Source organism: Delphinus delphis, chromosome 8 (genome assembly GCF_949987515.2).
Source record: "Delphinus delphis chromosome 8, mDelDel1.2, whole genome shotgun sequence".
Taxonomy (NCBI): Eukaryota; Metazoa; Chordata; class Mammalia; order Artiodactyla; family Delphinidae; genus Delphinus; species Delphinus delphis.
Window position 1 is genome coordinate 28,205,876 of NC_082690.1, and position 26,352 is coordinate 28,232,227.

At 33.7% G+C, this 26,352-nt stretch overlaps 1 protein-coding gene across 2 annotated transcripts in view; it reads right to left on the reverse strand.

The window, feature by feature from the left end:
• The window catches only part of GRIA4 (glutamate ionotropic receptor AMPA type subunit 4), a 515,737-nt gene that overhangs the window by 4,934 nt on the left and 484,451 nt on the right, over positions 1-26,352 (reverse strand). Inside the window, exons 14-15 of one of the 2 annotated variants that reach the window (XM_060018030.1) lie at positions 4,270-4,384; positions 1,940-2,074 (exon numbers count right to left, since the gene is read on the reverse strand). In XM_060018030.1, coding sequence (XP_059874013.1) covers positions 1,940-2,074; positions 4,270-4,384 — 250 coding nt within the window. Of the gene's footprint in view, positions 1-1,939; positions 2,075-4,269; positions 4,385-10,667; positions 10,783-26,352 lie in introns of both variants that reach the window. The other variant, XM_060018031.1, reaches the window with a different exon arrangement.

Consider the following 26,352-nt stretch of genomic DNA (forward strand, 5'->3'; position numbering starts at 1 on the left):
TCATATCTCTTTCTAGCAATTTCCCAGAACTTTGTATTGAACTAGCATCCATGAGTATTTCTAGAATTTTTCTAGAATGCATTTGCTATGCTAAAGAAAACTTTTAAACGATATCTTATGAAATTCATCACAGAATGAAGTCCAAATAATTGTCTCTGAAAACTTCTCAGATATTGTTTTTTGCAGTTCGGGAAAAATCTCTCCACAATTCTATAAATATTAAGTTGAAAGCATTATTATAATGGCTAAGAAAGCTTGACATCATCATAATTTGTTGTTCTGCTATTAGAAGACATACTCTAAACATTCTGATCTGAGTGAATTGAGGATTTTGTTCTCAATTCTTTTTCACAAAATTTGGAAAGAACCACTTTGGGCTTATCTATGTACAGTTGTACTCAGTCACTGATTTCTAGATTATGGATAAAAGCAATTAGATCTTGGTTAAAGAGGGATGGCTTTTGCTCTTTGCTTTAAGAGACTAACAAGTATTTCAATAGCTTTTTTTTTTTGGCCATGCCACCAGGCTTGTGAGATCTCAGTTCCCTGACCAGGGACTGAACCTGGGCCACAGCTGTGAAAGCCCGTAATCCTAACCACTAGGCCACCAGGGAACTCCCTCAATAGTTTTTTTTACAAATAAATATCAAAATCAAGCATGTTTACCTGGCATAACCTCAGGTATACATCTTATTCTTATAAAAATTATATTGGGTTTGACTCTAGGGTGCCTCAAGCACTAAGTGTCTCTTGGGAGTTCAAAGTTTCATTTATCATTGTTAATAGAATGGCCATTATATATAATTTCAGAAAATGGAATTTAGATACCTGACTTTAAGAAAAGCAACAACAAATGCTTCCAGATCTTATTTTAAAACGATTTTCTATTATCAGAGGGAAAAAGTACTAGACATTTAGTCTTAAAAAAAATGACCTCCATCCTATATTTTATTGAATGCTTATAATTTTTTATTGTCACATGATGAAAGGGTGTAAGTGGGACTGATCTGGCTTACTTAAAAGCAATTGAAATGAAAACAAAAGTCAATAAATACTCACTGCAATTTTTATTTTTACTGTGTCTCTCCTAATGAACATATATTGCTGACATCTTTGATGGAGAAATTGCCTAAAATGCCTGTTCACCTTAGTGATGCTGTGAAAATAAAAGTTGAATTTCATCTAATAAATGTGGATTGTAGTCAATATTCTGATGATCACTCCTGCCTAAAGGTCTGACTCAAGGACTACTGCCAGATGAACAAATAGCAGGGTTTCACTCTTTAAAAATATAGAAAGATGGCTAATATATATAAAACAAATTAGAATAGGAGCTAAAATTCATTGAGTGCTTACTATGTGCCTTGGAGATTTTACATATATTTTCTCAGAAAACAACACAACCTTATTAAAAATAGGCAACTGTCTAGGCTTTGATCATTTGAAACAGGTTTTATGCTTACTTTGTTAGCATTTACCTTAAAACTAGTTTGTTCCAGAGAAGATTAGCCTGTTCTGTGTACAAGGAAACCCAGATCTAATTTCAAATTTCTCCCAATTTTCAGGTAGAATATACTGTTTAAAACATTTTACAGAGCAATTCTGGAAGTTTGTTTTAGTCTTTTGAACACTTTCAATGCAGATATCTATTGGCAACATAAAGTTTCGAACAGTACATCTGCAGCCAGAGAAAACTGAACAGTGCACTGAAGTTTTCAAAAATGTAAAGCTGTAAATTAGAAGCAAGCAATACCACCACAGACAGGTCACAACACTGCATTTACAGAATGCATCACCCACTCACTGTAGTAGGCCCTAAGTCCTACCCCTAAATTTTAATACTTTCGGTTCCATATACGTTGTAACCTTCTCTATAGGTTGCTAAATTCTGGGTATTCTGCGAGGAAGTTGGGTTAAAAGTCTGTGCACTCTTTGCCACCTTCATTCTCTTCGCTTCTGCCCTGGACTTGTAACAGAACTCTATCAAAGCCACCAGCATTGCCAAGCCCAAGCCGCCAACCAGAATGTAGAAGACGCCTGCTACGTTGCTCAGGCTCAAGGCACTCGTCTTGTCCTGGGGGGGATAAAGACACTTGAGTTAACTGTGCAAAGTCACATCCAGAAGATGAAAGAACACATGAAATCCAAACAGCTAATTAAAGTAAATGCTTAATTTAACCTGAAATTATTTAACATGTATAAGTCACTGGTGTAGCTTTATGGATTTAAACATAAAGCTTATAGGTCTTGGCAGAAGTGAAGTTATGATGAGTACCAATAAATTGTGTGTAATTACATTCAATAAAATCTATAACATTTATCATTGCTAAATATACAATGAAAACCACTATACTTAGCCATATATAAGCATAGGCAGAAGTGGGCTTATTATTGTTAAGTTTGAAAATGACATTTTAAAAACCCAATTACATGTGAAGGAAACCTCTTTTGGCTTTCCCTCCATTAAAACATTTTTAATGTTTGATATTTCTTTTGAATAAATTTAACTGCATGCTTCCTACTTAAAGAACTAAGGGACTTTAAGCTAGCAGTTTCACATTTTGTTCATCATGACTTTACCAAATACATGCAAATAATGTGCTAGGGTATATGTTATTTGTTCTTTTAGTCACATCTGTTTAAGAAATCTCCTGGAAAGTGTCAACTTTAACATATTATATACTATTTAGGAATAACTATATATGCAACACATTGGAAACTTTTTAAAAAGGTACTTTAAAAATATACAAATGTTTCCACGGTCAGTTGAGAACTAAATTATTTATGGACAGATTTATAACTATTTTTATTGACTTTAAAATATGATTCCATTTCACTTAAAAATGCTTGATCAGTTAATATTTTAGACATATTATTCTCCAGAGATTTAGAATACATATTATTTCATAATAAATTCAGAAATAGTCTGAAATATGGAAGCATATAATTGCAATTAAAATTGTAACAAGAATTCATAATTTTTCATAAATTGTAAATATATGTTATATAACATTATTTGAATAAGTATTTTGGGTAGACTACCTGAAGGATGCCCCGTGGTCAGCAGTGTGTTTTGTGCAAGCTTAAATAGTTTTATTAGGAGAAGGTTTAATTTTAAAAATTACTATGTACACTGTTCTCTTAGCCATAACATCAACTGATTGGACCAAAAATTTAGGGTAACTTCATTTTAAAAATAATCACTCATTAAGTACTTTTGCTTCTCTAACTTTACATAAGGGCTTGAAATAGCTATTTCATTATTTGGCCAAGCTTTTCTCATTCCACTCTGGTTCAAAGGCAGACAAAAGTGATTAAAACACGGGGAGAAGCCTGAATAGAGATCAGTTAACATTACTTTGTCTCTTTCTTAAATTAACTGAGGTTCTCTTATATATGTAAGTCACTTATTTAATGTCGTAGAATAACCAATAATTTTTTTCTTTCTAAAAGAAGATACAGGAAAAAATAAATGAAGATTTCAAGAATCCTCAACAATGCCTTTCAGGCATTATGTCCTATTAATTTGTGCAGGTGTTTAGATTCACTGATAAATTGTTACATTTTTTTCTTTAAATGAAAATATAACTGTTTGTAACACTATTTTCATTTGTACTCAACATGATCAGGCCTATAGGTTTCTGCATTGTTCTAAAAAAAAATTCATGAATGAGATCTTAGAAGCTGAAGATATTATTTGTAAACATTGATTTATTAAAATAATTTTGCTAGAACAGAATTGGAAGGTTTACTCTGTTTATCAGAACAAAAATATAATAGGTCATCTTCAAACTAAAGTGGAATGCTTGGCAAAATGGTGACAAAAGACTGAACTCCTGAATAAAATATATTTAATATTTAAAATATTCTTTCTGTAGATGACTGCTGATCAATTCCCCATTTCCTGTTCTGAGAATACATCAGTTCTTGAAATAATACATTTCATGGTCTTTGCCTCCAAAACAAACAAAAACCAAATCCAAAAGCACTATTTTTATTAGTGGTACGTATATTTGAGAATAATATAGGAATTTTATTATTTTATATATTTTTACAGTTAATTTGTTTATTTAAAAGCCTTAATATTGAGGAGCAGTTTGCAATTTTCTGAGAAGCTACTCCCTTTGGCTTAAATCTATGACATTAGCTTCTAGTTTAGGCAGTGTATAGAGAAACATTTAGTTTTTACTGTTTCCATATACTCTTGACAATTGCTCCCATTTACTGCTTTGTGAGCACAAGAGGAGGCCCCGAACTGCAGCGACTGACCTTGCTTCCAGAGTCCTTGGGTCCACATTCACCTTTATCGTACCACCATTTGTTTTTCAGCTTGTCTAAGACGCCTGCCTCACTGAGTTTCAAAACGGCAAGGTTTACAGGAGTTCTTCACGTGGAAAATAACATAAATAACATTATATATGTTATTTTATGTTATTCAAGTAAAACTACATTAGAATCGCATGGCAAAGTGACAGAGCAGAGGCCACAGTAGGTGTTATGTCTTGTACTGTAGGCCCAGGTTTCAAATCAGACATAAAACTGGGGCCTGCTCCATCGCTTTAGGTAACAGGCACATACTGCTAGGGACGATTTTTAAATAAAATGTATGCAATTACTGTGAATCCAAAACTATTAGCCTGGATTGGGTTTCTTGAGCATTTTCAGTTTTCCCACCATAAACGTGGAGTCATTCAAAGTCCAGAAGCTCCTTTTTTTCTTTCAAAATTAATGGAAGTGGCTATAGGTTGACAGGCTTAAAATAGAAGCTAGGTAGGACTGGTTTCATTTCTTGCCGGCATTATGATTCAGCTAGTGGAATTTTACTCTATGCCTTAAATGTATGGCTACAGTATCCATCATTAAATTGACTCCTTTGCCACTCTCATCCAAGACCTAATTGAAAGAGGAAGGTGAGTCAGGTGTTACTGACAAAGGGCCACCTCATGCAGAGGAAAGTCCTTATAAGACAAATATGTAAATCATTAGTTTAAAGTATAAGCCCATGCTGATATTTTCCTTCTGAATTGCAGTATTTAACTTAAATAATATCACCAGAAATAATTTTCATCTATCTTGAGTCTACCATATGAATATATTCTAAGTATAAAGTGCAGTAATTATAATATATTCTATAAATTCTTAGAACAAATACATGATAGGTTAGGGGTAACCAAGATTTTTATAAACAGACAAACTCCTCATACTATAAAATTCCATTTTTCTTTTCTACTGTCTTTGAGTCCTTCAATACTAAATATTATACAAGGAGTCTCAGAGAGGAAAGTTTCACTTGTCAGTCAGTGTCAGTGTTCTGAGGAACCTAAGAATTCTTCTGGCTTTCATTCCCATGTTAACCTCTGTGTGTGTAGAATAAAGCCTAAAAAGATGGATGGGAAGCAGTAACGCCTAGGATCTTCTGTTGTTACTGTTTTTGTGGTTGTTTGGTTTTCGTTTCTTTTTGCTTTTACATTCGGAGAGAGACTCCTTGCATTCCTCTTGACATTTTTAAGGCTGCCACAATCATTTTGTCTGGCTGTATCTCCTAATGCTTCACTTCTTCTAGGAAATATTGAGTGCATTTGGAGAAACACAGCATACATTTATTTGGTTACCAAGGGATTAATTCTATGAACCTATCTACACAACTAGGTAATGCATTAATAATTATGGTGATGATGATTCCTAACATTTACTGAGCACTCACTATGTACCAGGGACTATTAAAAATATTTTACATGTTTAGTTACTATTATCACCTGTATTTTACAAATGAGGAAACCAAAGCACAGAGAGGTTAACTCATCTAGTCAGCTAGGAAGTACCTGAACCAGGGTTTGTAATGGTCTGTGTAATTGAAAATATTAACAACAGAAGACATAGGAAATAGGGGTTTCTGGTTAATTGAGTTTTCTGATTAACAGTTAAACTAAAATCCATTTTTTTTTTGATACTGTTTTTCTGAAAAAAGTTTCTAAAATATAAGTTTTTGTTTATCTGGTTTCTGAATTCAATTAAATTTTTGTATCAATGTCAAAGATCTTACAAGGTTTATTGTTCAATTTAAGCATATGCACTTGCCACATTCATAAAATATTATATTGTTTTTTGGATTAAAATCTAATGTCAGCATGATTTAATGCTTTGTACTAAAAACCTGAGTTTGGGTGTGGGGTGAGGATTATGGTTAATTGGGGTCCTTGGTTAGCCCCAGTTAATCTAGATTTTACTGTCTATAACCTCCCCACCCCCACATTACATCCCCCACTTCCATTTATGAAATGATTGTTACAAAACTACACCTGAGGGTTGGTTGGTGAACTGTGAACTCCTTGAGAATAGAAGCCACATCTCATTCATCTTTGTAAAATATTTACAAGGATATCTGACTCAGGGTAGGGGCTCTGTAAAATTATTACATTTAAATTATTCTGAATCCAGAACAAGCATTTTTGTTTAACTGATACTAAGGGTTTTTAGGTCCCCAGGCTAGCTCACCAAAGCCTTTTTAACGCACGTGTAAAGTACCTTATATTAGTCTATATTGTACTTCTTGCATGGGTTGTGCGGGGAGGAGGAGGACTTAATGCTGAAAAGAGAAGGAAAATGAAAGCAGTTTCCTTAAAGTTTCTTATAGATGGGACAGCTATTTTGAATCCAAAAATATGGATTAAATCAGCGGTCCCCAACCATTTAGGCACCAGGGAACAGTTTCATGGAAGACAATTTTTCCAAGGGGTCGGGGGAGGGATGGTTCAGGTGGTAATGCTGGGGAGTGGCAGATGCAGCTTATCACTCGCCCAATGCTCACCTCCTGCTGTGTGGCCTGGTTCCTAAGAGGTTGCAGACAGGGTTGGGGACCGCTGGATTAAATGAAGACTGCCTTTGACTTATCTCTCTTCCTTCTTAAGGACCATTTCTCCTACCTGCTTCATTTTCCCCTTGCCTCTTTGTCCATTCTGCTATTCACTCCAGTAGTCTGGTTTTAGAGGATAAGATTAGATTGGAATTTTGAATAATAGATATTTATTAACAACCAAGCTTAATGGTCAACTGGTGGAATGTCAGGCACTGAGCAAGAAATTCATTACTAGGAGAGTCCTTCTCCAAGGGTTAGCTTCCCTACTGGTCTTTGTTTACAACATTTTTTCTTGCTTATGAATGCATATGTTCCATAATAATCCCTTTATTATTGCATTGGTTTCCATGGCTGGGGAGAAGGCCATTTGCAAGTATAACATATTTTAAAGTCAGGAATGGACTGTATTCTTCAAAATGCCAAATTAAAAACTGGGTATTGTGAGATTTACTATAATTCCTAAAGAACTCATTATTTGGTAACAACATTTACAAAATGACTTAAATATGAATGTCCACATCCATGAGTATGCCTATTTTTATATATATAAGAGGAGAATAAAGTATAAAACAAACAGAAAAAAATCAATAATTTTGTAGATATTATTAGCATTATGGGTCATTGATGATTACAAGTATTGCCAAAATTTCCAACTAGAACCTGGATTAAACAACTCACATAAAAATTGGCATAAAATTCTGTGTATCATTTGTGCTCAGACTAAATCATATCAGATTAATCAAAGGGGATATGAGTTTTAGACTTTGCAATAAAACTTTTAAATTGGTTCATTGCCAATTAGTAAATTTCTCTTATTCACAAGAATGAGTATGAATTTCTTATGACCATAAAAAAGGCCACAGCACAATAACATTCAAAGGAGTAATTTTTCAAACAAATTCATCCCCTCTCAAATCATGCCTTTCCACTTTATTTCATTTAACATACCAGACCTTTTCCCTTATTTCTTCTGTGGAGCCTCTGGCGTAGGGCTGCCTTGGTCATGCTCTGGGAATGGCTATCAGTTGAGTGGAGAGGCTAATTATTTTGTGAACTGGAAGCTGCCACTGTGACTCCAAATAATTCAGTTGTTGATTATATTAAATCAATCAATCAACAGTGGGTATTTCTTCTTTTACCCATAGATATTGGTGCATAGCCCAGGTAAAACAGAACTTTAATAATGTGCTGCTGTATGGAAGGCTGGAGATGTCTTTCCTTGTTATAATCCTGTAAATGACAGGTGGGTCAGTTAGCCCCTCATTGGAACATATTCATGTGTGGTACAGCTTTCCATGCTTTCCCCCCTTTGCCAGATGAATCACTGTTAGGAAAGTTAATTTTTTCCTACTAAGATTCTTTATGTCAAGATCACACCAGATGATTTGTATACTTGTGCTGAGATCACTGAGTGTGCATTTCACACAATGTGCCTTGTAGATAAACTGGCAGTATTTAATTTTCTCTTCTGCTTTGGCTTTATACTTAGCAAAGGCTTAAGAGCCAGCCTCTTCCTCCAATTCAGCACTTTTCCTCCTTTCACCTCTTTCGATAAAGATCAGGCCAAATGGAAGGGGTAAGTTTAAAAAGAAAATCAGTCACCCAAAGGAGCTACAGAACAAAAATTTAAAAGCAGCAACTATCTCCTGGTAATTTACTTTGATTCTAAGTTAGGTCAGGCCATTTAAAATACCACCTTTTAAAATAAATGCAGAGTAGGGTATTATTATTATTACCTATTCTATTGGTGATAAATATTATATCAATATACAACCGACTAGAAATATTTTTCTAGTGTGAAAACAAAATTCCTGAGGGAAAATAGAACATACTGTAATTATATATGTAATTAACATACGTTTTATGTTAATTTTTATAACATTTTAGAAAATGACTCAAAATATGAAATAACATTTTAGAATGTCATCTTATAGTTCATGTTTGGTGAAAGTAACAGGTGAAAGTACAGGAATAAGCAGTTTGATTTTTGAAAACTACAAGGTTATCTTCATATATTTATTTGGTGTCCATTATGTACCAATGTTGTATGCAAACAGATTAAAATTCAATTGAGTTGTCCAATCCCTTATTTAAGTAAAGTAAAATGACTTTTGTTACATAGATTTTTCCATTATGTGTACATTTCTGCTTCTGCTTGCTTATTTTTCTCTGGAAAGAGTCTAAGAGTCTTTAATATACACTAAAACAGGAATTCATTATTCATTTTTTGTGGAAAATTTTATCTGTTAAGCAATATTATACTTTGTTTATATTTGTGATAAAAATAAAAATTTGCAAACAAAGTTTTTCTAATTGAATAGAATATCTTCAGTTTTGTTTTCTCTGGTCTTATTAGAGTACATTTTCTTACATTTCTAATTTGCATAGAGGAGTAGATTATTAGTGTAAATGAGCAATTTTCTATTTATGTGTGTATATTATTTACGTATTCATATTTTTATGGAAATGATCAGAACATTCTAGGTAAGTTGGGGCTCCAAAATATAAAAGAGTTAATACTTCTGAAGAAAACATACGGTTGCTGTCTTGAATGGAGGTGTCTTAAAGGGGAACCATCTCAGAAGAATCCCTGATGACTCTCTCTAGCTTTTCTCTGCTTTTTTTCTCCAGGGACTCAGATTCTCCCTCAGGATAGGAGATGGATGATCAGAATTGGGTCCACACAATTCTGTGTCTCCTCCTTTTTCATGCCTCCTTCTGCGGCCAGAATATTCATTTTGCAAAGTTTATTTTTTCTTCTCCTGCAACAGGGCTGTCTATAAGATGGAAATATACAAGTAAGCTGAATTTGAAAGGCTTTTCAGATCAGGATCCAGGGGGAAGTTACCAGCACTGGAAGAGGTTGAGGTTTGCAGCCTCCTTGACAGATATACCCTTTTTAAACAGAGCATAATTCTCTGGGTTTGGTGGCCAGGCAAGTGAGAGAATTTGTAGCCCAACCAAGAACCTGAAGATGAGCAGGACTACTTGTTTTGGGCAATTCTCTAGAATTTAAAATAAAGAGTGTATATTTAAAATTTTTCAATGTTCTTACATACCAGATGAAGATATGTAAGGAAAGAAAATTCAGTCAGAATATTCCCATCACTGGATTGGTTTTCTTTATGTCTATCCACAGTGAAGAAGAGTTCTGGAACACTAGTTAATAACTTCTGCTTAGAAATAAAAGCAAAACATTATTTTATGAAGCTGGAAATAAGACAGGGATGCAGTAAAGATAAAACTGAGTTGGTCTTATTTTTGTAGCCGGATATTTCTTTAGTTTGGCCCATTATGGAAGGCAAAAACTGTCTAGTTCATATGATTACCTTTGATTTGTTATATAACTTGCTATTTAATGGAAGCCTGAGAGTTTTAAGTGGAGAAATGTCTTTCTGGTAGGTACCTGATTTAGTGGAGTCAGATTATTGTTATTACTTAAAAACATTTCGTGGCAGCTCTTTTCGTGAGGAAAACAAGACAGACTGAACTTCTCTGTTCTCTCTCCTCTTCGCTAATTGCTCTTTCAAAAGCCTGCTTTCCAAAACGGAGGTTCCTAGGACTATGTCTGATCCATAACTTCTTCAGAGCCAGAGATTTTCAGTGACTATTTTAGTTAGGTTTGTTAGTGTGTCCCCAAATTGATATTGTTTGCAAATATTTTTGCTTTGACAGTAATTGCATACTTAAGTTTGTGAAGGGACTTGACTAGCAACTTCAGTGGTATTAGTAGGTCTAAATTATGTCTCCCAGCAGATGCACCTATTACTTTACATACTGTTTACCCGCTTTTGGTGACATTGAGGCTAACCTTGGAGTCACCTCCCCCGCTGCCACATTCTCCTTTGTCGTACCACCATTTGTTTTTCAATTTGTCCAAGAGGCCTTGTTCATTCAGTTTTAAAACTGCGAGGTTAACAGCATTTCTTGAAACGATAAAACATATTTTGTAAGAAACTGCACAGCTGTTAAGATGTTAGAAGGAATGAGGATTTAAGCTCTTTTATAAGCTTCTCCCAGACGCTAAATAAACCTCTCATTTTGTCATCCTGCAGCCCCTTCCACCAGGCAATTGTAGTTTCTTTCAAAGTGTATTAAACCTGTAGCATTTGGTGTTGTTCACTTTCACAGTTCATTTCTTGTCAAGTAACTGACATCAACATCAACCAATTACATGGATTTTTTTTTTTTTTTTGCAAAACAGTAATAAACTTGAATTTACTAGTAATTGACAAAGAATTGTGTCTTGAATTCCTTTACCTCTAAGAATGTCAACCACCGGTAAGAGACAAATGAAAATTCATTCCCAGAAGGAAAAACATAATTGCGTAAACAAATCAGCAAATCAGCCACTAATTTTTGTGTACAGATTTTCTGACAACAAAGAGTATGGCTTAATTATTATTCCTTTTATTATTTGTGTTGGTTCAGTTTCCTGGGCTGGAAGTCATAGAATAGTCAAGAGAAATGTAGTAGAAGCTCTCAGGGAGCTTATATTTGAATTTCGTGTTGATTCTTAAAGTCACTAGATGCTATTTAGAAACCAGGATCATATATCCAATTTGACTGTTTAAATTATGTAATTAAACCACAGGAAGTCATGCTGCATTTGATATGGACTTTGCAAACAAACACTAGATTAGGTTTCCTCCATGTTTATCTCTTTAGGGGAATAAGGGTAGCACATTCTAATTATTCTCTAAAAGGATTAAAAAAATGTGTCATGGGTTTTGCCTCCCATAAAACAAAGCAACCTCATGTTAATGAGTAGCATTTGAACATTGATTTGCAAGTGAAATATCATTTAGTTGATTAATAAAAATGTCACATTTCACCACAAATCAGCCTATTAATGTATTTATTCTTTTAAAATGTTTTTGTAATATTTCAGGTAAATGATGTGCATTTTCCAGTGTTGTAATGGTCTGATCCACTTGGAGAGTAAACATTTCCCATGAGTAAACCACACACTTTGAGAGGATTAACACTTTTTTTTTTTTTTTTTTTTTTTTTTGCGGTACGCGGGCCTCTCACTGTTGCGGCCTCTCCCGTTCCGGAGCACAGGCTCCGGACGCTCAGGCTCAGCGGCCACGGCTCACGGGCCCAGCTGCTCCGCGGCATGTGGGATCTTCCCGGACCGGGGCACGAATCCGTGTCCCCTGCATCAGCAGGCGGACTCTCAACCACTGCGCCACCAGGGAAGCGCAGGATTAACACTTTTTAAAAGTTAGACTACCATTTATTAAATGCTAAGTAAATAATTAGCTGTCCCCACATTTCCAAGTGAGTCCCATGTTAGTGGTGTAAAATAATTAATATACTTCCTGAAGTGAACAATACCAAGTTGTCAGTTTAATCACCAAAAGGACCAGACTGAAATCTAGGGATGAACGAATATTCAGTGAAGCTAGAGTCATCTATTTTTTTAAAATGCTGTTGGGAGAAAAGGGTTGTTTTAATTTATTTTACGTCCATAAGAAGCTAAATATATTTGTCTTTCAATGAAGTGAAGCTAACAACTAAAGTTTTCTATTTTGTAGAAAATTAGTTTTATAATCCACTTTAGTCTTAAACATTTCTATTAGATTTTTTTCCAATAAAGTGGTATCCCAATTATTTTATATGTTGGTTTAGACCATTCCTTTGATAAAACTAAAATCATTTCATGAGAGGGTTATTTAACATGGTTACTAGCCATCTAGTATATCTAAAGACAGTTTCTAAAGATAAACATATCTAAAGACAGTTTCACAGCACAATAGAAAACAGAAAAGCAAAATTAAAAAATGGATAAGGAAAAAAAGCTTTATGTTGAGAAAACTGTTTGGAATAAAGCTTTCTACAAAGTTATTCTAAGACATTGTCTTTCTAACAACATCTAATAGGCCATGTAAAAACAGTTCAGTTTCACACTGCTATCCTTATATATGTGTGTGTATGTATCTATATTTGGTTAATATAATATACTTGACCCGTAGGTAAGTCACCGCCCAGTTCACAATCCACATTTTCCTGTGGTCCTTCAATAGAATTCACATAATACTATCACAGTAAAATTTACTTTTACTTAATGAAGTAAAATTTTACTTTTCTTAAATGAAGGCACTTTGTAATTAATATTTAGAGACAGTCTTTAGGATTTCAAAATTTCTTTGGCAATTAAAAGTGCCTGCTATTTTCTACAATTGTCTGACTAAAGATGTAATTTCTCTATGTAATCAGTTTAAGTCTAAAGGCATCCTTAGATTGCTATTTAAAATGCAGCATAAACCACATCTGTAAGGACTATTTGAACATCTGTTCTATTTTATAGAATGCATCACTTTTACATGTTATTAATAAGAATCATCAACTGACTTTTAAAATATACATAAAGTTACTTTACTCAGTTTTCTAGACTAGTTTAAAAAGTATTTTTTATCCAGGCAAAAAGAAAAAGGAACCCTGAAGGAATAATTACAAGCAAGCTTAAGGAAGTCATAAGGAGTCAGGTAAATAAGGCACATAGACAGCAGATCCTTGCTGCAGCACATTTTACTATTACTTTGGAATCCCCTTCATACATTTCAGACATAGATTTTGAAATCTATGTCAGAAACTCATATTGATGATAAGGATATTCTTGTCCTGATTAAGCACAGAGAAGCCATAATAGTAATCTGCCAAGCAGATAAAAGAAAGAAGAAAAATATTGTGGGCTATTTTTTACATTAATTATTCCTTTCATTCTATTAAATGCAGCTTTTACAGAATAAACTCAATCGAAATGGATTGCTTTCATTTAAAAATGGAAAGAGAGGAAGAAACAACAATAAGTGATCATATTTTTGCTGGAAGTGTAAATAAACCACATTTGAGAGCCCAGGTATGTTGACAGTGACCTTTTATAGACTGCAATAGGACCCAGGTAACATACTTATTTGCCTTTTCCTTTTATAACTTAGGGGAATCCTAGGTAAGAAAAACCCCACTCCAAATAGCTTTTTTCATAGTGGTGAGGTGATGGAGAACTTAATTCAGGCCTGGAACAAAAATGCTCACCTGGACAAATTCCAGGACCTCTGGAAAAAATTCCAGGAGTTTTTACTCCTGCAATCATTCAGTTGAGTTTGAGACTATGAAAATCCATCTCTCCTTGCCCTAGCATCTGGGACCCATTTTTGTTAACTAAACAAAAGCTTTAGAATGGAAATTAACAGACCTAAACTTTTTCCATTTATTAATTTTGGGTAAATTAGTGCAAATTAAGATTTTCTTGTTGAAACCATGCTTAATTTAAGCTAAGATATTTATCTCTTACTCTCTACATTTCCGTAAATAATTTATCATTAAATTCTATAGATTTAGATATGCTTTTATGTTTACTTTATGCCTCACTCATTGTATTTACTTCTAGAGCATAATTCTTATAGTATAATTTTTTCTGTTGGTGAGATATTAAAGTTTACATCTGATGAAATGTTTACCTATATAAACAGAGAAATTTTTAAAAGTTTGTTTAGTAAAGTATTCTTATGATTTCCTGGATTTGAGAATATTATTGTAAAGGACTGATATACAAGCCTTAGACTTAGTCATTGTTTGCACACAAGATATTCAGGGTATATATAATTTGTAGAATAAATAGTTTCCAATATTATATTTAGTCTGGTTAAAACAAATTCAATTACATTTCACTTAGTAGGTTGAACACTTCATTATTGTCCCTGATATCAATAATATATGGACCTAATGGATTTTATTTGTCTAAACTACTGTGTAATTTTGCTAATGCTTTATTATCCTTATAAAAAAGGATCCATTAATTATATACACATGAGAAAGTCTCTTTAGTTTTAGGCCTGTACTCTTTTAACTTGAGTGTTCTCTTCATACTAAACTCTCTATAAAATTTAAAGATCAGGTGTTAAAATGTCCAGAATATTTACCTGAATGATGCTAGAAAGTTTTTTTGTAGTCCTGATACATTTTAATATATTTTTTAAAAACTGAAAAATTATGTGAATCAACATGCAATTGTGTAAAACACATAAGAAAATCCTTTAAAACCTGCAAAGGATATTGGTAGATAATTTATGCAGGAAGAAGTACAAAATCATATAAAAATAATTCAACTTTACTTGGAATTAAACTAATGTGAATTAAAGAAATGCAAATTCTTTTTTTGCTATTCATATTGGCAAAGATAAAAGTAAGGATAATATTCAATACAGTCAAGGATTTAATGTCCTAATACACTGAAAATAGAATTTAAACCAGGAAAGAAAATAATATGGTTTTGTACAACAAAAACTTAAAAACAATTCTTACCCTTGAAAATTATTGACAATATTGAAAATTATTGATAATAATTCCTCTATGAGGAATCAATCCTAAGAAATTAATCAGTGATGTTGACAGAGTAACATAATAAATGTTATAGTATATTTATATAGCAAAAAGCTGAAAGCAATTTATATGCCCAACAGAAAGGGAGAAGTAAGTAGACTTTAGTGTACAGCAGTGGTTTTCAAGCTTGATCTGAGTGTCAGAACCACTTATTACAAATACAGATGCTCAGGGCTAAACTTGCTGTATCAGAATCTTCTGCTGTATCAGAATTAGGGCAGTGTATCTACATTTTCGCAAAGTTCTTGAGGTGTTAGTATTGGTAAGCACCAATAATCTATATGACTGAATGTTTAACAATCATTACGTGATTTTAATGACCAGGGAAATGCTTAATGTTGAGTGAAAAAAAAGAAAAAAATTTGTATATTCATTGTGATCTTCATTTGAGAAAAACATATATAATGTTTATATGTATATATATATATAGATATATATATATTAAAATGTTAATGTAAAAAAACTGGTAAGAAATACAACAAATAGCTATCTGTAGGTAGTGGGATTATGATTGATTTGGACTGCATATTGTTCTTTATGCTTCCGCACTCACCCCAAATTTTCTGCAATGAAAAGTGACACTTTAATAATCAGTAAAGAACAAACAAAAACACTCTCTTAATTATTTTATAATATAATGCCTAATAGAATTATTTCATGAAAATCAAAATATATATTCTATTTTGGATCAAGAAAAATTGAGGAAGAATTAGAATTTAGAAGTTATTCTTAAGGATCTCAGAAAAAACATTCATTGTTCTGATAATATGGTTTGCTTTGGTTCACTTTGTTTTGTGTCTCTAGTCACAGGCTGAATGGAGAAAATGTGATGCATTTGGCTTCTACAAATGTTCTACCTTATTTGAGGGGAACAGGTCAGGAAGAGAGGTATGCGTCTACCCATCAGATAGTATCGGCAGGTGGTTAATGAAACTCTCAGTGGCCTAGAGAGAAGCCTTGCTGTTTCACATGAACTTACATAGACAAGGAGAGTTTTTTCCCTTAGGCCGGATTAAATGAATGTGATTGTGAATAAACTTGAGTCCTGCTACGTGGGTGATTAAAAAAATATAAATATAGCTCTGTTTTTAGAAAAAGAGATTCCATGGCTGGCAGCTTTGTTCTTTTCCAAACAAGTATTAGACACTCTAAGAAAAAAGTCTTTTTCAATGTTTTGCAGTAATTTTTAAAAAGGCAATTAAAACAAATCTTCCATCATATAACATATTCACTCTATCTTTTTTTTGAAATCAAACTAAAATTCCAGACCGGAAAACTCATTTGATTTAAATTTTGTTATGTAGCAGGTAAATATATGCAGAAGTTTTTCTAGGGCTACTCTAATAAGAAAATAGTAATTTCATGAAAAATAAATAATAACTAACTCTGTATAGATTATTCATTCTGATATTTAAATGATGGCCATATTGTCAGTATTGTAACAAGTGTTGCATACATGGAAGTCCATCCCATATACAAGATGAGATAGGTAGACATGAGCAAATATCACATGGGATTTTACTTTTGTGGTTTAATGATGTCCCCCTCCATCCCCTTCCCATCCCCACATAAAGGCAGCTAAAGTAAATTAGCAGGAAAACAGAATTTTCAACAAATCCCAGAACTTTGTATATAGTCAGTTAATAACTAGCTGAGAAAAAGAACTATTTTATCACTCAAGGAAATATAAAAAGTGAATAAAAATCAATAGGCTGTCAAATAATAAGAGGTTAACTAAATATATCTGATTTAAGGAAAGGTATTTGCTTTCACAGTTCTACCGTTTATCAGCTGTTTAGGCCTGGAAGACTAATTCTCAGCATTTATCAATGCTCCACTGTTTTCAATTTAACTTGTAGCTATGCTATTAATTTTTTCCCCAAATTATTCCTTCCAGTAAACAAGCACAAGGCTCTTTTTGCTTCATTGGATTTGTGCACTTTTTTCCAAAGGCAGAATTTGGGCTGAGTTGCTCTCCATATATATATACATGCAAACATTTTTAGAAAAGTTATTAAGTTTTCACTCCAGTTTGCTTATGCAATGACAGGTAAGATTTGCATAAAATGGCACTATTGATCAATAATTTAATATCAAAATTCAGAGGGAAATTTTTTTTTTAAGGGGAAAGACAATTCAGACCCAGCAGGATTTATAATGAGCATTTGAAAACCACTTTGATAATGAGGGATTTATTGTCTTTATTTTGGATTTTGGCTGACATATATGCAGTTAAGTTAGTCTATAGAAATGTTTGTATTTCATACTTCAATTGAAACAAAAAGAACTGAACAAATTGAGTTAATACCAGGCTAGATTCCAAGAACTGTCTCTAAATTGTGTTCTTTGGAATTTGCATGACTAATTCCTATTTGAGAACTAGGTCTGAAGAATGTGATGTTTAGAAGGATCACTATGATATTTGTGAGGATATCTGCCAGTAAATTTAGTCAGCACACTAGCTAGAGATTGTGATAAATAAAACATTTAATTGTATTTTTACTGTTGAGTTTTTTAAATGTTATATTTACAAATATTTCATGCAGTCTAGTTTCTTGACTTTTGTCAATTTTAGGTCACAGAGTAGAATTTTCTATCCTCCTTTGGTCATGGACTTCTTTTAGAAGTCAATGAAAGCATGGATACTTTCTCAGGAAAAATGCACAAATGTACAAAATCCAGATTGATATACAATTTCAGGGAATTGCTGGGGAACAAAATCTGCCACCCCAAAATATCTCTGGACTTCGTGACTCTTGGTTTAAAATTTGGTAGAGTACTACTTTTGGTTTGTTGATCTTTTTTCTCCCAAGGATGGTCACTGTTTTTCTTTGTCTCTGTCTTTTGTGTCATTTGTTATAAGGAGAAAACCATTGGTCTGATCAAGTTTTCTTTTTGTCTTCTATGCCTTGAGAGTTTAGTTTATATACTAATGAGAAAAATCTCTCTGGTTTCTGCCATCCAAAAGGTCCACATACCAGTGTGCATTTGGCAGCCAGTTAAATAGACTGGGATTCTGAGCAGTCTCTTTGTCCAGCTGTGCCAGCTTTCAGAGGAGTTTTGTCATTAGGGGTCCAGTCCATAAGGGGCCTTTATCTTCTCAAACTTTCTTAGAATATTTTTAGGAGTGAGCCTTTGGAAGATGGGAACTACATCATCCATGCCCTCACTTCGGGACGCCTCTTGTGTCCGTGGTACCATGGTCTGGAAAGTTACCTCAGGGTCTTTCCGTAAATTGGCTTATTGGTTTGAATCACTATTAAGATCCTACTCATCAATGGCCAGATGATGGATCCTTTGAATTGGAAAAACTTATAAATTGGTCAATTTTTAGAAAACTCTCATCATAAACAGCTATTTTACTGGTACCTATGGAAAGACCAAATTAAAAGGTGGATATAATGACATATAACAGCTAACCTTAAGAACTCTCTTAGTTTTAAAAATAAAAACAAAAAACCTGTTCAGGAAGCCTTATTAAATTTGTGGTCTCCGCTTCCCCTCAATGGGTCTTACAGATGCTAATAAAAACATTAGATTAATTAATAAGAGAATTGAGGAGAAAGAGGCTCTTCCCAACAAGATGGAAATTTTTAAAGGGTTGTTAAAAAATAAAATAAATAAAGCAAATATTGAAAGTGGTAGAATAAAGAGGAATCAGAAAGGGAAGAGTCATGGAACTCACCACAGCAAGATGGAAATCTTTAGATGGTTATTAAGAGTTGGGATAAATAAAATGAACATTGATGGGATCAAAACAAAGGTTTTTAATACAGCACTACCTAGGACTGTGTGAGCCAAAGGGACCCCCCATTGGTGCTCCCCGACAAGGCCACCAAACAAATCTGCTCTAATTACCCCAGTTTGGATAAATTTTAAAAGCTGGTAGGAAAAAATTACACTGAGAAACCTGACCAGCAATTGCTTGGGGCAAGATTTAGGCCAATTAATCAAATCAAAGATTGACAAAAAGGCTTGGGTCCCTTGGCTCAACCCCTTACTGGGGTCCTCAAAGCCTTTTATACAGGAATGAATAAAATGGCTGGGGGAAAAAAAGGAAAAGTTTCTGGGACTCCTTGTAAGACAGACTTGTTGGTCCTAATGGAAACTAAGGTTAAAAGTATAAGAACTGATAGAACTAAGATGAAAGTTTATAAGGAAATTGGTGTATTTGAATGGGCTTTATGTAAGATGGTTGCATCTCTTTTGCCTGATTGCATTGTGGGGATGGACATTTTGTCTTCCCTTGCCTGGTATTGTAAGACAGGGCAGGTAAATCCACCCTTTAGGCAGTGTTAATTGAATATGCTAAAGGAAGCCAATAGGGTTGCCTGAGCCCGCATAATATGAGAAGGAAATTGGGGGTTGATATTTAGGGGATAAAAGAACCACTAGTGGAAGATTTTGCCCCTAGAGTGAATTGGTATGGGGTGGCCTTGTGCACTCAGAAAGAGGGAATTTATTGAATGCTTTGTGCAGACTTTTTGAAGGCACGATGCCTTGAATCCTAAAGTTCTAGAACATAGAAATCTTTTGGTTTCCATTTTAGTTGGAAATCTTCTCTGTGATATAAAGAAGCAAATTAAAGAAAATGTAGTTGGATGAACAGATCAGCCTTTTGATATTATTTCGGCAGCAGCCCAGTTCTTAGGGGAAATGGAAAGCAACCATCTTTGTCTTGCAAATCTCTACAAAATCAGAAATGTAAATACAGCTCACAATGGTCTGAGACTGAGTCTGGCTGACTCAATCAGATAGAACCTGAAACACCAAAGAAAAAAAAGAGATCTTTTAAAAAGTACAATCTGCTGGAAATGCTCCCTCACACAAAATCTAATCCACAGCCTCCTTAAAGATTTATCAAGGACAAATACAAGTCTTAAAAGTCTTTTCCACATAGTAAAAAGCCTTAGCAATCTGAGCAGATACAAACTTATTCCAATTGTTGTTTATAAACCAGTGAGTTTTGTGTTGTACCTAATTCATGACTAAACTTTTACAATGAAAGCTATGACATCTGTGGTTGTGTCTATGTCTATGTGTGTACATTATAGATATGGTATTTTTGTATCTCTGAATGGTATTAACCAAAATTAATTTGTAAAGAACTCTTTTTAATTGACTTAAAAGTAAGCACTTACAAATTAAACATTTCTAAATGTAGCAGAAATGAATCCAAATAGTTTTCAAGTGTACCTGATCTAGGATTAATCTTTAATAAATAAAAGCAAGTTTAAGTTTGTTGGTTTAATTAAACAGGCTTATCTTGAGAGTTATCAGCATTAAATGTAAATTAAACACATTCTACCAGGTTTACCACAAGTTAAATATATTCAGTTATCTCTGTTACAAAATTTGTCACCAAAAAGGATAAATTTTGTATGATAAAATTTTCATAAGTAATTAAATAAATTTAAATAAAACAAGAGTTTTTAGATGAACTCATTAAGAATAATTATGTTTTATGGCATATCTACTTAAAAGTAATTTCCTTAAATTTTATTGGTAACTTGAAGCTTTAGAGTTTTGCTAAGTTAAATGATGGGAATTCATTGACTGTCTAGATCATTTCTAGAGAAGATAAAATACTGAAATATTAATTGTTAAACAACTCTAAGTCTACTTTTGTCTTCTTATTACAGAAAAACTAAAGATGTTGGGTTTATTAGAAACATGTCATGCATCACATTGAAAAAAAATTATGCCATAAGGAAATGTATGTTTTTGGATATTATAAAATGTATTTATAAGTTTTCCAATAAAAAAAAATACTGGTATAACAGTTTACAGTTGCTTAGTTTTCAGTAGAAATTAAGGTTTCTAAGGGTTACAAATTCTAATTAATCTATATAAGTAAAACTACTAAAACTAATAAGGAAAACATCTTCATATGTAAGGAGAAAAAGGTATGAGTGGAAATGCTTTTTGTTAAGGAAAAAAAGTAATTTTGTCCTAAAGAGGGGTTAAAAAAAGAGGGAAAGAGTAAAAGAGAAATCACAGGATGAAATCTGAAGGTGAAAAAGGAAGTTATAGAAGATTTGTGGAAAAGGAGCCCTGCGAAGAGTTTTGTGCTTGGTCAGGACTGGTTAAGATTAAAATAAATTTAATTGAGCGAATTAATTTTAATGTTAAAAGTAAGCTGGTGCAAAATTAGAATTTGGTTTTCTCTCTTGTTAGGAAGACAAAGTTTTCTTGGAATATTCATCTACTTTGATAGCAGATTGTAAAATTTCTTACCTTTCAAGTAACCTGTTGTAACTTTCTGTATTTACTTTTGAAATCTTTTATTGTCACTTTGATTAAGTGAATAAGTATTGTTTCACAGTGACCTATAATCCTATTTGACCAAGTGTTTTAAAACCTTTTGATATCTTTGACAAACTTTCCTAAATCAAAATTCTAAATAAAGTCCTTTTGACCTCTAGCTAACTTTGGGATGTTTCAGAGGGCCCCTGAAAAAGCTCGAAGAGAGATATTAAACTAACAAACATGGTATGTCAAATTACATGGGAAGCATTGTCAAATGAGAAATGATAAACCTTCTTAGATTATATTGTATGGGTAAATTTTATTAATATAAATGTTCTAGAAGTTATATGAAATTCCTAAAATTCAGATATGTCCTGGTATGTTACCATTTTTCTAGTTATTATCTTAAAATGTTGTATGTCACAGAAATAGCCAAATTTCCTTGTCAATCGCATTGCAATCAGATTTTTAATTTGTCTTTTGTCATTTACAGACAGTTATTGTCTTACTAAAATGCTTTTACAAAATGAAGATCTTCAAGATGATTCATAGAAAGGATTTTTGGACAAATATAAGTTTCTGATAACTTGTAGATCATACCACTAAACTAGTAAGAAATTATAGAATTCTAATGAAAAACCTAATGGCTTCATAAAACTGCTAATAAAAGATCAAGGTCAATAAGAATAATTATATGGGACTGAATGAACTGATGAATTTGAGTTATAATTTTTATGACTTTTTGTCTGAAATTATACTGGCTTTTTAATCTTTGCTTTCCAGATAAAAAGAAATATTTCCTCTTATATTAACTATAGCTTATAGCAATTCGGTAAATTATACCTTTGTAAATAGAATTGAAATAACTTTTTCTTCCTACCTTATCCCTCCAGAATTTGGAAACTCTTAGTGAGTATTCTTATTTTCATGACAATATATTTATTTACACATATTCACTAAGAATCTATTCTCCTTGTATTAGAACACAATTGGAAACATTGGTTATATTACCAAAGCTTTGACTGGAATGTCATCTTTGAGAATATGCATAGAATCAGATATGACCAGACAGCTTTAAGGAACTAAGATTGACTTTATGGAGCCATAAAGCCCTTTGGAAAAACAGCCTGGTACCTTTCTTACAGGGTTCCCAGCAGCCTTACCAGGTGAGTAAGGAAGGTCATTGCCTGGAAGGCACAAGAACCTCAGGATATTTTCGGGACATCAAGAAGAGAAGAATTCAACCAAATCTATATATATTACAGGTAAATTTGATGTCAAGTCCTTGGCATGGCTTCATGGTATAAGAGGCATTTAAAAGTTCAATCTGGAGATTCCTTTGAATAATTCCAGCAAAGCAGATTTAAAAGAGATTATATGGTCAATTACTATTTTTGCTGGACTTAGGTAAATAATCAGGCCAAGTTTAATGACACTAAACTTATTTTGCAAACAAATTAGTCTTAATTTGGTTTTCTTTGATAGAAGTGAGGGTAATTTTTAGAGAAAAAAAATGTGTGTTTCAGCAGAAACTATAATCTATATATATAGATCCAGTCCTGCAAACTGGACTTGATCCTGAATTCGTATAGTTTCCTCAAATATTTGGCTACAGCTCTTCAAACTAATGTTTCCAATTTTTCTCCTGCTGCTCCTTTTCATTTGGAATCATTGAGAACTAAAGCTGCCCTTTTCCTGAAGCCCTGCACACTGAAGCTGAACAACTTGTTATAAACTTTAGAGAGATCACCATAATTGCCTATATTTAGAAAAACCTCTTGACTGTTGCTGTGTAAGCTTCTTGGAAAGTTTGCCTGAACACCCAATGACATCACTGAAGACATTTCAAACTGTAAAAGATGCTTTGACCCTGATATCTAGAAATCTTGATTGGTAGCTCTCAGGACTCAGACACTGGGTTTAGAATTTGCTCCAATAATTAACCTTTGTTTTTCTTTTGTCTCCCCACAAATACCTCTTATTAAATATCTGATTGCTTGCACCCTATAGGCCTAACTTTGAGAGCCTACCTGCATCACAGCCTCCTGAAATGAACTGACTTATCGTCAGGACTATGAGACTGATTGGATAAGATATAAAGCAATATATCTATTCAACTTCTGGACTGTGAAACTTCTCGAAGTTTCAAAGGTGAGACTGTAGGGGAACAAAATCTGCCACCCCAAAATATATCTGGCATGTGAATTATTTCAAGATGAAAACAATCAAGGCCCAAAAGACTCAGGAAGAAACTTTGACCTTCTTGCTAACTGCCTTAAGAATTTAGATAGAGGGCCTGTTATAGGAATAGAGCTATCACCAGAGAAATCTGCAAAGAATATGGACCAGGTGTGGTGGGGGTATCCTTAGAGATCAGAGGCCACTCAGTGTACCACTGTCTCCACATGATCCAAGCATTTGTTTGCTAAATATTTGCTTTTCCATCTCTATGTGAATTGTCTTCCTCCCCCTTTGAGGTCCCAAACGACTACCTCCAACATCCTCTTTTGTCTTTAGCTGAAGATTGTTTTTAAGGTGAGGGCTTGGGCCATTTTGGCAAGTTAGTCAGTTTTCCTGGGTCTCTCCCATGTATACATGTTATTAATCTTTTGTTTGATTTTTCTCCTGTTAATTTGTCTCATATCAATTTAATTCTTAGACCAGCCAGGGTAGAGGAAGGGTATCTAACCCTCTCTGACAATTCTAATAAATCTATTTTTAAATTAATTAATGACAATTTTCATGTATGCCTATTAAAGGTAAGAGAAGTAAAAATATTTCTATGACCCATGGTGGCTCCAGAATTTTAATAGAGAAGAGGTTTTTAGTTTTGTTTTTTTTTGCGGTACGTGGGCCTCTCACTGCTGTGGCCTCTCCCGTTGCGGAGCACAGGCTCTGGATGCACAGGCTCAGCAGCCATGGCTCGTGGGCCCAGCCACTCCGTGGCATGTGGGATCTGCCTGGACTGGGGCACGAACCCGCGTCCCCTGCATCAGCAGGCGGACTCTCAACCACTGCATCACCAGGGAAACCCAAGAGAAGAGGTTTTAAGACTGTGATTTGGCAAGAAAGAATTTCCAAGGTATTAACTCAATTTGTGATCATTCTGCAAGCACATCATATATGGGTTTTTTTTAAAGGACTGTCTGTTAAATCAATAAAAATTAAAAAAAAAACTGTCAAAAGATATTATTTACCCTTACATAGTATTTAGAAAATATAAATTAATCATATTAAATAATTTAAATTTTATTTTATTTGTGGTGGCCTTTGAGTGTGCTATTTGAGATTATATGGGATAAAGTCCCTGCCCTAAGCCACCCTATTATCATTATCTGTTATCAAATTGTACAAAAGGGCTTTATTTCAAGGTGAAGTCACAACTACCAAGATTGTGAAGTGCTTCAAGTTATCTCTAGATATCATTCACTATTTAAGTTGTGATTATCATCATTCTAAAATAAAATTTAAAAAATACTAGGCCTTTCACAAAGATGCTTTGTCTGGACTGTCATTTGCTGTGTGCACTCTGCCCCATCCCTGACTTTAGATTCTTTCATCTCCTAGACCATTCTCCTTATTCTTTTTATACAATTTCCAGAATTCTAAACCATTCCATGAACCATGACCATGTTTCCTTTTTCCATGCTTTGCTGAGTCTTAAAAATGTCCATCGATTGCTTTAAAGAACTAGAATCCTACAATATTTGTGTCAAAATGTGGTTTAGAGGTTGTCTCCAACGTTCTCATTTTACAGATGTGGTCACTGAGGTCTAATGAAAGTTAGGTGACTTGCTCAACAAAGCCCAGTTGGGACACAGGTCTTCTGCCTTCTAGTCCAGTGCTCTTTTCTACAGTACTACGATATCTTTTTTCCTGTCTTCCTTTCTTGTGTAGTTAAACTATTTGCTCATTCCTCCTATGGCTATCTAAGGAAACTTTTCTTTTTCCTGAAAAGTTTTTCAGGGTTGGTAGGGGTTACCCCTTGATTAAGCTTTGACTCATATTCCCTGCACTAGGAAGGTGGTATCTCCTGTTCTCTCTGGCTAAATACTCCTTGAGCTGAGATAAATCTTCAAAGGTAAGTGATCTTGTCAACTGAATTGATCCTTCCCAAATATCCAAGAAGGAAGTATAGTAGATGACTTCCTTTAAAAAACAGTACTAAAAGCCTAAATGATGACTTGATTTCATTAGATGGTAACATTTATTTTCTCTCATGGTTAAAATAAGATAGGTTTATTTTGATACATACAAGGTTCTTAATGATTTAAGTGATAATCGTTTAGGATACCTAATCTTGGATCTCCAAGAACAGTATCATAATAAAGCTTCAGTATAGTGAATTAGAAGGTCACAGAAACTCAATCTCATCTTTGAATTCTCATTTCCCCTCCTTTCCTATAGCCAATTATCCATTAAGAACTGTTTTTCTGAAAAGTGTCTCTTAAATTTGTATTTTCATTTCTATTACACTGGCATCGCCTTATCAAAGTCTTTATCACCTGAGACAAGATCCACTGACTCTCGATCCATTCTCAGATCCTCAGAGTCAGAATAACCTTGTTTCTCTGCTTGTTTGTAGTGCTTTGTCAAAAACCTTCAGTGATTCCCGATTGCCTCCAAGATACTATTCTATTCTAGTTTTTCTGGTATTCAAGGCTTCCCAACAATTCAGTTTACATATATCTTTAAAATATAATTTCATTATATTTTGTTGAGCTAGACTCTGTGTCAAGTTCTCTGTATTCTCACTGAATCCTCATTGAATCCACATGGCTAGTAAATGGCAAAGATGGAAATAAAACCTGGGTCTGTCTAACACAGTAGCCCAGCCTCTTAACACCCCTAGTTTCCCA